The sequence below is a fragment of the Narcine bancroftii genome, chromosome 1 (genome assembly GCF_036971445.1).
Source record: "Narcine bancroftii isolate sNarBan1 chromosome 1, sNarBan1.hap1, whole genome shotgun sequence".
Lineage (NCBI taxonomy): Eukaryota > Metazoa > Chordata > Chondrichthyes > Torpediniformes > Narcinidae > Narcine > Narcine bancroftii.
Genome location: NC_091469.1, coordinates 121,654,510 through 121,671,469, shown reverse-complemented (window position 1 = coordinate 121,671,469; position 16,960 = coordinate 121,654,510). Strand labels below are relative to the sequence as shown.

Sequence of the window (16,960 nt, the reverse complement as noted above, 5' to 3'; positions counted from 1 at the left end):
GCCTTATGCTTGTTGGGTTATCAGAAGCTGACTCTGGGAAGAATTCCTGCCTCCAATAAATGTTGGTGAGAGTATTGCCTGTGATGTACTGGGCTGTGTCCAGTCTCTTCTGCAGGGCTTTCTGCCCAACTGTATTGGTGTTCCCATGCCAGGCCATCATGCAGCCAGTCAGCACACTTTCCACTACACATCTGTAGAAGTTTGCCAAGGTTTCTGATATAATACCAAACGTCTGCAAACTCCTGAAGTGGTAGAAGCATTGATGAGCTTTCTTCACGATGACACTAGTGAGTTAGGTCCAGGAAAGATACTCTGAGATAGTGACTCCCAGGAATTTAAATTTTTCCACCTTCTTCACCTCTGATGCCTCAATGATCACTGGATCATACTCCTCTAATTATTCCTTCCTAAAGTCCACAATCAGCTCCTTGGTTTTGGTGACATTGAGTGCGAGGTTGCTGTTAGTACACCATTAAGTCTAGCCTTCCATCTCCCTCCTTTCTGCAGAATCAACATTCATTTTTATACAACTCACTACCATGATATCAATAGCAAATTTGTAGATAGTGTCATCGTCATACTGAGCCACACAGTCATAGGTGTAAAGCGAGTAGAGTAGGGGGGATAAGAAAGCAGCCCTCCTGATGAAGATTGTGGAGGAGATGTTCTTACCAGTCCTCACTGTTCATGGTCTAGAGGTGAGGAAATCCAGTGAGGCCCAGGTCTTGGAGTTTGCTGATCAGTTTTGAGAGGATGATGTGTTGAATGCTAAACTGTGGTTGACAAAAATCGTCTTGATGTAAATATCTTTGGTGTCCAGGATTTCCTGGATTTTGTGTAGAGCCCACGAGATGGCATCTGATCTAGACCTTTTGCAGTGGAAGGCAAATTAGAATGGATCCATGTCGCCATTCAGACAGGAACTGATGTGCTTCCGCACCAGCTTCTCAAAACATTTCACCACTGTGGAGCTAAGTGCTGTTAGTCGGTGGTCATTTAGGCAGGATACCACACTCTTCTTGGGCACAGGCATGATTGAGGCCTGTTTGAAACAGAAGGGTACCACACCCTGCCGGAGTGAGATGATGAAGAAATCCATCAAGATTGACTTCTTACTTCCTTTTAACAAATACTATAACTGATTGAAATTGTCTGATGCAATGACTAGTGGCTGTGACCTCTAACTGGCATCTCCATAGAGAAGACATCAGATTTGTCCTAAGATCAGTGAGATGCAGAATATTGCTTCTTCAAGACATCATTCAGATCAGTGATGGCATGGACTGTCTGGAGGCTATTAGCTCCTTTATCCTCTTCAAATGCAAAAGGGAAAGTGCTGCCTCCAAATATGAACAAGTCCATTATGCCCATGCGATCTGGCATAGAATTCAGCAACTCACACCATGTCAATGAATGCCATATATTGCTATTCATTATTGTCAGTGCTTAATGTGTTTCCCTGTGCTTTCTTTTCAATATTGCCTTTATATCCTCTTGTGCTGTTGTCTCATCTATGTGAACAGAATGAAGGCTTGTACTATGCATTTTGATGCATTTGAGTTATCATTCTGAACTATTTCATTTCAAAGAGCAAGAAATTTAATATTTTAAGACCACAAGAAATATTCCTTCAAATCATTGTTGCTTACAACATTGAGTGTGTGTGGCATGACGTGTGCAAAAATATTACTTTAACATAGAACACAACAGCAATTACCATTTTTTGCTTCACTTCTCAATTCCTTCCAGCCTCTTTTTCCCAGATATATCAACTGATTTTCTATTATATTTTGAAATCATACTATCCACGATCTGTTATGTGCTATTCCTTCAAATATGTGTGACCTTTGTTTGATTGAGTGCAAGAGTGAAGGAGACTGCATGATGTGAATAGCCTCTGGAAATACTTTGCCGTAGTCTATCGTCTTTGCCTTGTAGAATCCTATTAATTTAATTTTCTTTATCACATTTCCACTAACATTTATCTTCAGCTGATCCATCTCAGATTCCACCGTAAATGAAGATGATTGAACTCCCATGCAGCTCAACCAATTGAATTCAATCCTAATGATGTAATGAAAGATCTAGGAGCAGTGTATGCAGTGTTTGTCAGGTTACTCATCTGAGTGCTGTTGGTACCATGTAGCCCAGTACCACCTATGGCATGGTCAGGTGGCCAGTGACTAAACCAGCTCCCCCACCAGGCTTGTCTGGTGCACTGGGTGGCTCGACACCCTTGAGGATGAAAAACAAGACGTGTTAGAGGGTAGATGAACCCTCTCATAGGGTCAACGACCACCTAGCAAACACATGCTGTGAAGCACGGAAACAGCATCCTTTGCATCGAAGCTTGGTCTGGCCATTTGCTGCAACAGAATTTCCCTCAGCCACCTTAGACCTCACCATGCCACCGGATCCAGGAGGGGTTGTTAAGAGGGTGGATCTGGATCTATGCAAACCCTACTCACCTAAAATCCATTCACATACACGCTGTTCCTTTCTGAGGAGTGGGGTATGGACGCTGCTGAGAGCAAGCTCAGAGGCACAGAAAGCACCACAGCAGAGATTCTGCCCCTGCTACCCCTCTAGGCCTCACCTGCCACATATGTTGCAAGCAGTGCCTGTTAAGGATCAGCCTGTACAGCCCCTCCAGGATGCACATATCAAACCCCACAAACTGACAGAAAGGAACAATCATCATCCTGCAGGATAGACAGCCAGAAAAAGAAGATGCAGCAAATGCAAGGGGAACAAGCAACAGGACCTAAGTATAGTGCAGACCTATCGTCCTGAACAAGTACACTTCTCGACAAATTGTTCCAGCAACAACACTCAAATTCAGGTTCGTTGTCAGACTACAGACATGGCGTCACATACAACCCTGAGATTCTTTTTTCTGTGGGTGAGGCAGAATTACCACTTATTGGCAGTGCAAAAAAAATTGGGCTCAATGTATGCATGTAAACAAAAAAAATGTAAACAAACTGATTGCAATACAGAGAGAAAAAAAAATCAATAAAATGCAAAAGTAAGAGTCCTTAAATAAGGCCTTGATTGTGTTTGTTGTTGAGGAGTCTGATGGTGGAGGAGTAGCAGCTGTATCTGAACCTGCGGATGCAAGACTTGTGGCACCTAGATCTCTTTCCTGATGGTAGGATCCAGAATAGAACAAGTGCTGGGTGGTGTGGCTCTTTCATGATTGCTGCTGCTCTCTGTAGATGTTCCCGAGGGTGGGGAGTTTTTTTACCCATGATGTCCTGGGCTGTGTCCACTACCTTTTACAGGGATTTTCACATGGGGACATTGGTGTCCCCATACCAAACCATGATTCAGCCAGTTAGCACAATTTATACCACACATCTGCAGAAATTTCCCACGGTTTCCAATGTCATGCCAAACCTCCGCAAACTCCTGAGGAAGTGCTTTCTTCCCGATGCCATTTTTGTGTTGGGTCCAGGAAAGATCGTCCAAAATAGTGACTTCCAAGAACTTAAATTTTTTCACCCTCTCCACCTCTGATCCCCGAATGATCACTGGATCGTACACCTCTGGATTTCCCTTCCTGAAGTCAACAATCAGCTCCTTGGATATGATGACATTGAGTGCGAGGTTGTCATCGGTGTATCATTCAGCCAAGTTTTCAATCTCCCCCCTGTTTGCTGAATCATCACCCCTTTTTATGCAACCCACTACCGTGGTATCACCAGACGATTTGCCTTACCAAAATATGGTCTCAGGAAAGAACGGTAAGGGGTAAAGTGAGTAGAACAGGTGGCTAAGAACACAGAGATTGTGGAGGAGATGTTCTTACCAACCCTCACTGATTGTGATCTAGAGATAAGAAAATCTGGGATCCAATTACACAGTGGGGTTTTGAGGCCCAGGTCTTGGAGTTTGATGATCAGTTTTGAGAAGATGATGGCATTGTGGTTATCAACTGTGGTTGATAAAATGCATCTTGCATCTTTGGTGTCCAGGATTTCCAGGGCTTTGTGAGATGGCATCCGCCATAGACCTGTGGCATCCAATTGGAATGGATCCATGTCACCACTCAGACAGGAGCTGATATGCTTCAATACCAGCCTTTCAAAACACTGTCACTTTTGATGTGAGTGCCACTGGAAAATAGTCATTTAGATAGGTTATCACCCTTTTCTTGGGCACCAGTATGATAGACACCTGTTTGAAACAGGTGGGTACCATGCCCTTCCAGAGTGAGTCGTTGAAGAAATCCATCGGCAAGTTAGTCAACACAGATTTTAAATATTTTCTCAGGTACTTCATCCAGACTGGATGCTTTCCTCTGATTCATTCTCCTGAAGGGAGTCTGCACATCATCCTGGGATATGGAGAGGAGAGGATCATCAGCGGTCATGGAAATGTGCAGTTTTCTTCCTTGTTCTTATGATTGAATCAGCATTGAATTCATCTGGGAGAGAGGCTTTGCCATCTCCTGCTGCACCGGATTTAGGTTTGTAGCAGGTTATTTCATCTAAACCCTGCCACAGCTGTCACGTATTTTTCATTGTTTCCATTACCATCTGAAACTTGCACTTCGTCCAGGAGATGGCTTTCTGATGGTCATACCTCTTCCTTCTGCATTGATCTGGATCTCTGGACTTAAATGCCTCTGATCTTGTGCTCAGCAGGTTCAGGATTTTATTGTTAATCCAGAGGTTCTGGTTGGAGAAAACCCTGAATGACTTGGTGGGGAAACACTAATCCACAGCTGTTTTGATAAAGTCTGGTGTAATCATTCAGATCCTCAGCTGAGTTCTGAACACCGCCCAATCTGTTGATTCTAGGAAGTCCTGTAAAAACTCAAAATGCTGGAAGAGCTCAGAGGAAAGCTAGGAAGTCCTGTAATCGTCCTTCGTCTTCCTACGGCTGCCTTCTAGCTGTCCTGATCTCTAGAGCTTCTCTTTTTAGGCTCTGCATGAAGGCAGAAGGAGCACAGCCAGATGATTTGCCTTACCAAGATGTGGTCTCAGGAAAGATTGGTAGGCCTCCCTTATCCTGGTGTAGCAGTGGTCGAGTGTGCTGGGACATCTGGTGCAGCAGATTACTTACTGGTGATAGTATTTTGGCAATACTCAACAATAACCTGTTCAGTAATGCTACGCTTGGATTTCACTCCTTATCCTTCACATTCACAGACTTGGTTCAAAGAGACAAATTGCAAAGCTAAAGATAGCTAAAGTGTGGCATCAAGCACTACTTCTCCCATTCTCATCCTCCCAGAGCTATTTAGTGTATAGTCATATCTAAAACCATTGTCCTTCGATACACTAGGATATAGATCCCTGCCCAATTCAAATGAAACTTGTTCCAGAGGACAGCCAGCTAAATGCCAGCAGTTGTTAGAAATGTGATCAAATCAAAAGAGAACTTAGCACTGAAAACTGACAATATCACTGAATTATTGAAGGAAGTCAAGTAATTGTGTTCTGTGTATCTTGCAACGTGCAATTTAGTTTTTATTTGACTTCTGCAGCTCACTAGGCTAACTTCCAATGTCACTTTTCTTTGGCATTGAAAGAATAATGCACTTTCTAGCCCACAAAAGGAATCCAAGTTCCCATTTTCAATGGATAGAGTACAGTCCAGGCCATATTCACGCATGTGGGGATTGCCTACTGTAGCAAACATCTAAATATTAGATTAATTAGTGTAGTGGTTCTTAGTGTAGCAGATATTCCCACAAATTTTGGCTTCTTTGTCAGTCCTCTCTTTTGCTTTCACATCGATTTGACTTCGCTCATTTGCAATAGTTTTGACGATCTTCCATTTGAATATTTCCTCTTTTTATTGTTATGTATTGATCCTGCACCTTCCTCATTTCTTGAAGAAACTCTATTCATTTCTGCTTTGCTGTCTTCCCTACTACTGCTCTTCCAACCAGTTACTCTCTCAAGCTTCTGTAATTTTTAAAAAAATATTGTTTATGAGGTTCACACAATTTCAACAGATGGCCAGAAATTTAACGAAGCTTAATTTTCTAAAGTCTGAAAATTGAAAATCTGGCTTTGTTTAGAAAAAAAATAAAATAATTATACACCTTCAACAGAGTCTTCTGTTAATCCCCACTGTGAGGTTGTGAGGAGGTCAAAATGGTGTTCGCAGACTCTGCCACAGATGGTAGTGGTATTTGGCAAAGAGGGTGGTGGGCTTTAAGACAGGGGGTGCACTCCTTCTGCAGACAAAGAGAGGCTGACAGGTCAGGCAGCATCCATGGAGAGACATAGACATATGATGCTTCAAATGAAAAAGGCTCCAATCTAAAACATTGACAAACCATTCTTCTCCAAAGATGCTGCTGATACCTGCTGAGACCTCCAGCTTCTCAATGTTTGCTCAACATACTGTACGAGTATCTGCAGTTCTTGTAACTCTTCCAGTAATTCCTACACTGGAATGTCTGTCCCCGACCTCATCCATTGTTAGAATGTGCCCAATGAGGAACATGTAATGAGAGTGATCATGGTTGCAATGCAACTAGCAATGCCTTATCGTTTGATTAGACATGGCTGCCAGCAGGGGGCTTACACACAGTATGTGAGATCTGTATTGAAGGCTTGCAGCCTCATGGCCTGCCTCCTGGTGCTGATTACATCACCTTTAAACTAAAGAATCTTTTCCTTCATCCATTTGTCGTTTAAGAACTCACACATATGAACACAAGATGAAACATGGTGTCAGAAGGAAATTAGAAGGAAACACTTTAAAAAGTAAAATCTAAAGTCAGGAACTGATCAGTGAAGAGAAGCTAGCACAGTGAAAAATAGAAGGATTACATCCACCAGCAAAACTTCAGCTGACAGGTAATGCGGCTGAAAATTGGAACAGATTTGAACAGCATTTTGGATTGTATTTAGCGGCAGTCAGAGCTGATGGGAAAAGTGATAAAGTGAAAGCATCAATTTTCTTACATGTTGTGGGTGATGAAGCCCTGGAGGTGTATAATAACTTCACATTTGCTGCTGAAGGAAATAAAATGAAACTGTAAAAAAAAATGGAACAGTTTGAGGCATTCTGCATACCTAAATGTAATGTGTCCTTTGAGAGGAACAGATTTTTCACATGTGTACAGAAAATGGAAGAAAGTATTGATCAGAATGTAATTTAATTGAGAATCAGAAGCTAAATGTGTGAATTTGGTGGACTGACCGACTTGCTGATAAATGACAGACTTGTGTGTGGTATTTCAGATAATAGTCTAAGGTAAAGACTGCTAAGAGAGCAAAATCTAGACCTGGCAAAAGCCATAGCACTCTGTAGGGCTACAGAAATTGTAAAATTGCCGGCAAAAGAACTGTTCAGTGAAACGAGCTACATTGTGGATGCAGTGAGCAAGAACAGACATAAACCATTTAACAAAAAGAGCGCCAAAGTGGAAAGAGAGGCATGGCCAGCGAAGAAAAATGAAAGGGACAATCGAAAGCCGTGTCATCGATGTGGTACACAACACCTACCAAAAAAGTTTCCAGCATATGGTAAAACATGCTTTATGTGCAAAAAAAGCAACCATTATGCCCGTTGCTGTAGGAACCAAGGTTCATGCAGTAGATGAAAGGGAGATAGAGGAATTCTATGTAGTTGTGACTGAAAACAAGAAAGAAAACAGAGACTGGATGTTGAGATTAAAAGTGAATGACATACACATTTCAGTTAAATTGGATAATGAGGCACAAATTAATGAAATATCAGAGACTGATTTTAAGATAAGATGCAGTCCAAAGATGTATGGAACAAAAGTGAGGGTGACAGGATATTCAGATACCGATACACCAGTGCAAGGAGAATGCATGGTCAAAGTAAAACACAAGGACAAAGAGCACATGTTAGCATTCATCGTGGTATCAAAGGATGTACAGGCCATACTAGGTTTAACAGCCTGTGAGAAATTGAACCTGGTAAAAAGAGTCCTCATTGTGGAAAGCCAAGGAGAGACAGTCTACGATGAACTCATGAAAGAGTTCAATGACCTATTTCAGGGTCAAGCCTGCCTTCCAGGAGAACACACGATCAGGGTGGGTAGACATGTGCAACCAATAATACATCCATGCAGAAAAGTTCCATTTGTGCTTAAAAAGCCATTAAAGGCAGAGTTGGACAGGATGGAAACCCTGAATGTGATTCAGAAGATAGATGAGCCAATGGAGTGGGCGAGGTCACTTGTTATTGTGGGCACTAAGAATAGAAAGCTTAGAATTTGCCTGGATCAAAGAGATCTAAACAGAGCAATAAAGAGAAAACACTTTAAGCCACACATGTCAAACGCTGGCCCGCGGGTCAAATTTGGCCCGCGATATAATTATATTTGGCCCGCAAGATCATTTCAAAAATGTATTAGAGGTGGCCCCCCCTGCAGCGAGAGCTGATGCTGTTTTTTGGTAATGTCACCCCCACCATCCTCCCCCTTCATTGCACATCCTTCCCCATTGTAACACGAGAAATTGTAACACGAGAAGTCTGTCGATGTCATCAGCCGGCAAGTCGGTTGGAAGGCACCCTGCACAACCAGTCACTTCTCCCACCTGTCGAGTGGTGCGGCGGATTGGCGAACGCCTATGATTTCCTGTCGGCGCGACAGACATGGCAGGCTGCGCACGGCCCCCGGGCAGCGCGAGCCCCGCGTGACTGGCACCGGACGGCCCTTCCACAGCGCAAACGCACTTCTCCCGGTCGCCATGGCCTTCAGCGCTTGCACCCGTGCGGACCCCAGGGACGGCTGGTTCGGCCCTGCATGTGAAGAGAGAGATGGTGGCTGTCCGCAGAGGCTGATCGGCAGCGCACTGGGCCTGAGTGGGTGGGTAAGCAGGGGTGGGCAGAGGGTGTAGGTGAGGAGTAATGGGCAGGGGAAGTTATGGTGGTGCGAGGGGCAGTTAGAGGGAGGGATGAGTAGAAGGAGGGGTGGATAGGGAAGAGGTAAAAGGGGAGGGGCAGGGCGAGTAGGGGAGGGGTGACTAGAGGGTGAGAGACGGGTAGAGGGAGGAACAGGTTGAGGGGAGAGGCAGTAGAGGGGCGTGTATAGGATGGGGTGGGTAGAGGCAGAGCGAGTGGAGTGAGGGGTGAGTAGAGGTTGGGTAAAGGACTGGTCAGGTAGAGGGATGGTGGGTCGAGGGTGAATAGAGGCCTAGAGCCTGAGGAATGAGCAGGAAATGCTGAGTCCTGATGCAGGCCAAAATGGACACAGCCTGTGAATACTGACTACATCTCCACAGGGACCAAATAGATTTCCCTCAGGTCAAGCAAAGGGTGAACTTGAGCTACTTACTCCTGACCTGTTATATCCTAAAGTTTAACATTACATATGTTGAAAGAAGAGAAAACATGCAGATGTTGTTGAAAATGTTCAATAAATATTTAGTTTGGCCCTCGACTTAGTCCAAGTTTTTAATTTTGGCCCTCCGTGAATTTGAGTTTGACACCCCTGCTTTAAGCTTCAGACGTATGAAGAAATCATGCCACAGTTTGCAAATTTAAAGTTTTTCAGCAAGTTAGATGCATCATCAGGATTTTGGCAGTTAAAACTGGATGAAGCAAGTTCAAGGCTGTGCACGTTCAATGGTCCATTTGGCAGATACAGATTCCCAAGGTTACCATTTGGAATTGCCTAGCTCCTGAAGTGTATCACAAAACTATCCATATGGTCTATGAGCACCTGGACGGAGTTGATACCACATTTGATGACATCATAGTATGGGGAACCATGAGAATGGAGCATGATGAGAGATGAAGGAAAGTGCTAGAAGCAACAAGGAAAGCAAACCTAAAGCTGAATAGAGAGAAATGCCATCTTGAGGTGACAGAACTAACATTTGTAGGAGATATTATTGGCAGGGACCACATTAGACCAGGTCCCAGAGAGGTGTCCACTGGGAACATGCCAAGGCCACAATGCAAAAAGAATGTACAGAGGTTTAATGGAATAGTCAACTATATGGGTAAATTCATATCCAACCTCTCAGAAAAGATGGCTTCATTGAGATTACAAACAGAAAAGAACATTGAATGGGAGTGGAATCATGAACATGAAACGTCATGGAGCGAACGAAAGAAACTGCTAACAGAGGAACCAGTTCTGAGGTTTTATAGCCCAGCAAGACCCATCAAGATATCATCAGATGCATCACATAGTGGGCTTGGTGCAGTTCTTCTGCAAAAAGTATGATGACTGGCAACCCATTGCATATGCATCATGCTCAATGGCAGACGCGGAGACGCGATACGCTCAAATTGAAAAGGAGCTGCTCAGCATCACATACACCTGTGAAAAATTTCATCAGTTTGTGTCAGGTCAAATAATTAGTGTAGAGACTGCCATAAGCCCTTGATTGCATTGTTCCAAAAGCCATTAAATGAATCCACTTAGAATAAAAAGAATGATGCAACGCTATACACTGAATGTGGCATACACTCCGGGTAAACTAATGTGCACAGCAGACATGTTGTCTTGAGCTGTTGACACAAGAGAGCCCACAAACAGTAAAATGGATGAAGACTTGAATGCCTTTGTGGACATGATCACAAGTGCTCTGACCATATCAGATTCAAAAATGGAGCTCATAAAGTCAGAGACAAACAAAGATGAAACACTGAGACAACTGAAAAAAAACATCTTGGATGGATGGCCCAACATGAAGCAGGACTACTCACCTGATGTTTCAGAGTACTGGAACTGCAGGGCGGAACTATCAGTGGTTGAAGGCATCATCTATAAAGGAAACATAATCCTTATCCCAAAGAGTGTGAGGAAAGAGATGCTAAAAAGGATCCATGGAGGATGTCTCGGAATCAAAAAGTACAAGAAAAGAGCACGAGAGGTGATGTACTGGGCAAGAATCAACAATGATATAACAAATGAAGTGTCAAACTGTACAATATGCCGGAAATATCAAGCAAGCAATCCTGCAGAACCACTAAAGCCGCACCCAACACCAAACAGACCTTACCAGAAGGAAGATGCTGACCTATTCAAATGTCAAGGGAAGGACTATCTTGTAGTCACAGACTATTACTCCTTGTATCCAGAGGTGTGTAGACTGAACACCACCACTGCAGACACTGTAATGACAGGTATGAAAACCATATTCTCCAGACATGGAGTGGCAAGCAAGGTCTTCACAGACAATGGACCCCAGTTTTGCAATTTAAAGTTCCGACAGTTTGCCAAAGAATGGGACTTTGTACACACCACGTCAAGTCCTCATTTTCCACAGTTCAGACAGTAAAAAGACTGATGAACAAGGAAAAAGACAGTAGAATGGACTTCTACCAGTGCATGCTAGTATATCTCATAACACCTCTAGAGGGTGGTGTGTCACTAGCACAACTTCTTGTGGGACGTAGGCTAAGATCAAACCTACCCATTCAGGAGAACATCCTAAAAATAAAAGAGGGGGAGAAAGTGAGAAAGTTCAAAGAATAACAAAGAAAAGCAAAAGCATTACTTTGACAGAGGAGCAAAAAACCTACCTGAACTCTACAGTGGTGACAAAGACAAAACAGACTTATGGACTCAGAAGGGAACTTAGTGAAGTCCAGCCAAGATCATACACCATTCAGAGAGATGAAGGTGCTGTTCATCAAAGAAATCGTCGAGATCTTCAAATGGGACCAGCCACAGTAGATGGAAAGGCAGATACTGTTGAACAACCTGAATGCACATCTGAGAAGACATTGTCAGATTCAGGGGCAATCAATCAGGAGATCGTCAAGATACATGAATCCTCCTAAGAGACTAATTGAGCAAATTTAAAGATTCCTGTTACAGAATGAAGTAGTGCTGTCTTATTCACTCTTCATTTTTTAGTGTATGTAAATGTGAACACACAAAACAAGTTTAAAAAAATGTTAACTATGTTGATAATAATGAAAATGCAAGTTCTTGTTGTTAAAGTTAAAATTGCAAAGTTATACAAAGAAAACATGTTAGTTCAAAGTAAGCTACTTTTGTTTTAAGAAAGGGAGATGTAATGATAGAGATCATGTTTGCAATCCAACTAGCAATGTCTTGCCATTTGATTAGAATTGGCTGCCAGCAGGAGGCTGACACACAGTATGTGAGATCTGTAATGGAGGCTTGCAGCCTCATGGCCTGGCTCATGGTGCTGTTTACATCAATTTTAAAGAAAAGAACCTTTTCCTTCATCCATGTGTTTTTTTAAGAACTCACACATGCAAATACAAGATGAAACTGAACTTATCATTCATCACATCATATTCTTCTCAGGCAGCTCTATATCTAATGTCATGAACAATGATTTTTACAACTTTATTGTCTCTAACCTTTCTTCCTTTCCTCTAACCCCTGTCCTTCTTTGTGGTCTCCCCACCTCGGGTCCTATACCCTATCATCCCCTCGGCCTCTCTTCTAGGTTCTTTTCCCTTTGATGTGCATAATGTCACCTCTTTTCTCTTAAGTATTGATAAAGGGTCCAGACCCAAAACTTTAACTGACCATTTCTATCTTCAGATACTGCCTGACCTGTTGAGTTGCTGCAGTAAATTTTTGTTAGCTCTGCAGTTTCTGTGTTTCTCTGCATCACTCCTGCTGTTTTCTCTGGGAAACAGCATGCCACCACCACCCCCTATTCTTCTCCATCCCACTCCCGCCCCTCCCTCCACCATCACCACAAAGGCCATGCCTTCTTCACACTGCTACCCATCAGAAAAACAGTGCAGGAGCCTGAAGACGAGCACGCAGCGGCACAAGGACAGCTTCTTTTCCCTGCCATCTGATTTCTCAATGGACAATGAACCACAGACACTACCTCAGTTTATCCTATTTTCTAGCACTTTATTTGTTTATGAAATGTAATTCACAGCTATATTTGCAATGTCCTGCAGCCGCAAAACACAAATTTTGTGACACGTTCAAGACAATGAATTCTGATTCTGTTAATTTCCTGAGCAAATTGAACAGTGAGAACTTGTAACATCTCTGAGTGTACTTGGAGAAAGGATCTGCCTAGATTGATGTGAGAGACATGAATTAACATCCATACATGTAGCCATTAACCCATTAAAGATTAAAATAGCTTTCCATTATGTTAATCAAACTTCCTAGTTATGCTCAATTATTCACTCCTGTCTGAATCACCCTCCCCCATGACTTATTGGTTAACACATAAATATTCAAAATTAGAAAAATAAGAATAATGCTTTAATTCTCATTCTCACTTATTTTAAAAAGGTTATTGATGAGAAGTATGTTCTTTAAGTCCATGAAGTCAAATGGCCCCCAAAATCAGTTTTCTTAAACATTTTCACATTTGTGAACAAAAGGGCATAATGCATAATGAGATAAACATTCTCCTGAGCTGCATTTAGTTGTTTTCATTGCTAAATGAGGAGAGTATTTTGTATTCTTTATACAAGCATGAAACAAAGGGATTATAACGACAACGTATTTATTGAATGAAAGATGCCTCATACTGAGGGAAATATTCTACCAAGTACTCAAAGTTTAATGTTTGGGTCAAATCAGGAATATTACTGCAAAGGGGGCATGGTTAGTTAGAGTAGCAGTGAGCACAGTGATTTTACAGTGCCAGCAAGTGGGATTAAGGTTTGAATCCCATGCTGTCTGTAAGGAGTTTGTACATTCTCCCTATGACTGCATGGTTTTCCCTGGGGGCTCCGAATTCCTCCCACCATTCAAAGTACTGGGGTCCATAGGTTAATTGGGTGTAAATTGAACAGCCTGGACTCATGGGTAGAAATGGCCTGTTACCATGCTATATGTCTTTTAAAAAAATTATCCCTTGAGTTCACCAGTAGCACAAAGAGAACAGCTTCATTAAAAGGATGTTTCTTTTGTTGGTAAAAATCACTGAAATCCATGACCATACCTTTGAATTCAATTATTCTATTATGGAATATTTTTGTTGATACATGAACATATATTTCAAAGCAACTCTGGGAATTGTGCATCCTTTATACCCAGAACCATATTTATGCAAAGTTTGCATTTCTCTTTATAAATGTTGCAAGTTTCTTGCTAAAATGCCCATCAGCTAATTAGGTTTCAAATTAGGTATGTAATGTTCGGTGAACATACGAATCTTCTGGCCTTCTCCAGTTACCCCAAGGGCACTGAGAATCAATCATGAAGTGTGGACCAGGTGCACATGTACATCAAAATGAGATGTAGTGGCAGCTTTCCCTTACTGAAGAACATCAGAGAGCCAGTTGGATTCTGGCAGCTTTAAATTTATTTTATCTAATATGTCAGCACATTGCCAGATTTAATTAATTTAAATTTGCAAATCAACATATTTGGACTAGAAGATACAATTACTTGATTGGTTGACTAATACCATGACTTTTAGATTGCCATAACCACTGGAATTGTGCAACAACCTATTCCTCACTAATCACAGATAAGAACTCAAGAGAGGGTAAGAAAAGAAGAAACCTTCAAAGCCTCAGAACTATAAATGCTGGAATATGTGAGCAACAAAGAGAAGCTGGAGACTCTCTCTGGGTCAGGCAACATCCATGGAAAGAAATGGGCAGTCGACGTTTTAGGTCAGGACAGGGTTAGACCAATCTCTAACCATTACCACATCGATAATTTATATTTTCATACTTATAGGAAATCTTTCTTTGTTGGGAAAGGCAATGTAATATTAAACTAAGACACAATTAAATCATAAAACTGAATAGCTTCAAAATATAATTTAAGCTGACATTTATGGAAGGAACCGGCACATTAGAAATCGATGAAGATTTACTCACCCAGCCATCCAGAATTGGAATTTTCCACACACATGTCCGTCTCAGCACTTGGCAGGACAAAACCCACCACAAACACCTCCACTCCATCAGCCATGAGGGACAATCCTAGCACAAGGAACAATGCCCACTGGAACCGTCCATGGCCACACTCCTGAATGATCAGCTCATATTGCTGCGCCAGCTCCTCTTCATCAGCTCTCCTCTCAGCATCCAGCTCCTCGCGGTCCTTGTACTCATCTGAGACAAGTTGTCCAATGGCAACCTGGCTCTCCTTCTTTTGGCTCATATCAGGGATCCCCTGATACTCCCCTTCATAAATCTCATCTTCCTCATCGTGTCCTTCAGTGGCATCACTTGAACCCTCATCCTCTTGTTGTTCTTCTCCATATGGTCCTCTGCTATAATTGTAGCAGTCATCATCTTGAAAATTGGCATAAGCTGTCTTTGAGTATTTGTCCTGCGTGTACTCTGCTCCGACAGTGGCTTTCTTTATTGTTTGCTTCTTAACTTCTTTGGCAATGTCTTTGGCACCCTTCATCAGGGTAGTCCTGTTCCTGTAAGCGTCATCCATCCTTTCTCCAATCTTAAAGGCCTTCCTCTAGCAAACAGGGAGTAAGAACCACTGTCTAACCTTGGAGCCTTGTGTTTGGGGTTCTGGCATTCAGTTTTATTTTTAAGCGCACAAAAATCGAGTGAGTTTTGCACTGGGTTTTTGATGTTGTCAGTTGATGATTGGAGACTTTTCTTGTTACATTCCCTTTGTCAGCACCTGGCACACCAAAGGAATGGATAAATACAATCAGCCATAGAACAATAAAGGCAATGAGAGTTAAGTTGCAGACTTCAAATTGGGTTTTAAAGTGAGCAGTTACAATATTATATTTGTAGGGTCAGGTGTAGCTCTTAAAGGATGTTTAGATGGGTTCAGGAGATAGAAGATGAACCTAATTGAATGGGATTAGCTTGGTTGACAGGGACAAGTTCGATCATAGGTCCTATTTTTGCGCTGTAGAATTATATGACTCTATACTTGTATCATGCGTGGTAAAAATGTTCTAATTGAAAAATGTAATATTTTCCAGTCTTTGTTTAGATTTTATGCAATCTGCTGCTCTACCATGACATAATTTTTCTTTACAACCATTGGATAGAAGTGGTATACCTGCAGTAGATAAAAGAAGCCCTCAAGCACAGAGATGAGCAGCTACAGCAGGGGTCTTCGGATTGAACGCAGAGTCTGGGAATGCAAAAGAAAATTGGAGCATTATTTTCCAGAAACCATTCAACGTGATTTAAGTTGAATTTTATAGACATTTCTCTTTAGGATATTTCAGCTAAACATTCAACTAAAATGACACTTGGAAGAATTTTAATTTCAATGGTTAGTTATTGATTTCCCAGTGGTACAGAATTTGGATTGATTCCTGACAAAGGACATGGAAATTAATAGTGGTGCATTTCACGACATAGGGACACTAAGTGTTTCCATGATCCCTCATCACATAGTAGGAGACCATTCAGTCCATCAAGTTAGTGCTAGTTTACAGAGGAAACCTGTTCATCTCATTTCCAATCCAGGCATTGCCATCCTGAATAAAACACATCAGGCAGAATTAAAAAGATGGCTAAAACATGAAAGTCTGCAGGTGCTGTGATTGAACTAAAAACACGATGTTGAAGAAACACAACAAGCCAAATAGTGTATTTTATATAACAAAGATATACAACCAACTTTTTAAGCCTGAGCCCATCATTAATGCTGTGTTCCTCCAGCATTTCTGTGTTTTTACTGCAATCAAAGCACCTGCAGACTTTTGTGTTTCACTTCTGACCACAGAGATGTATGCATTTTGCAGCTGTCCACAAAAATTTGTCTCCATTTTATGTTTCTTTATGTAGATTTAGAGCAGAGATAAAGAGAAACTGAGGTGGGGAGGTGGCGATTGACAGTGAGGGTGGTGAATGACGGGGGTAGCGATTGACGGTGTGGGGGGGATGTCTGACAGCCAATAGTTCTTGTAAGTGTGTGATGCGTCAGTCACCGCATCATCGTGGAGGCAGGATCCCCTTAAAATCGACGTGTTGGCGATTTAACAGGTAGGTCCACCTGCGATTTGAAAGGTGCATCCTGCACCCAAGACCCAGTAATTGCACCTGGGTCCCAGGAGGGCTCCCCAGCTGTTGCAGTTTGAAAGGGCCTATTGACTTCTCCCAG

The 16,960-nt window shown here is 42.2% G+C and overlaps 1 protein-coding gene across 1 annotated transcript in view; it reads right to left on the bottom strand.

Annotated features, from left to right (window-relative positions):
- Nucleotides 1-15,316, bottom strand: part of sv2ca (synaptic vesicle glycoprotein 2Ca) — a 226,386-nt gene extending 211,070 nt beyond the window's left edge. Inside the window, exon 1 of the mRNA XM_069937707.1 lies at nt 14,746-15,316. Coding sequence (XP_069793808.1) covers nt 14,746-15,316 — 571 coding nt within the window. The remainder of the gene's footprint in view (nt 1-14,745) is intronic.
- Between the last annotated feature and the right edge of the window lie 1,644 nt (nt 15,317-16,960).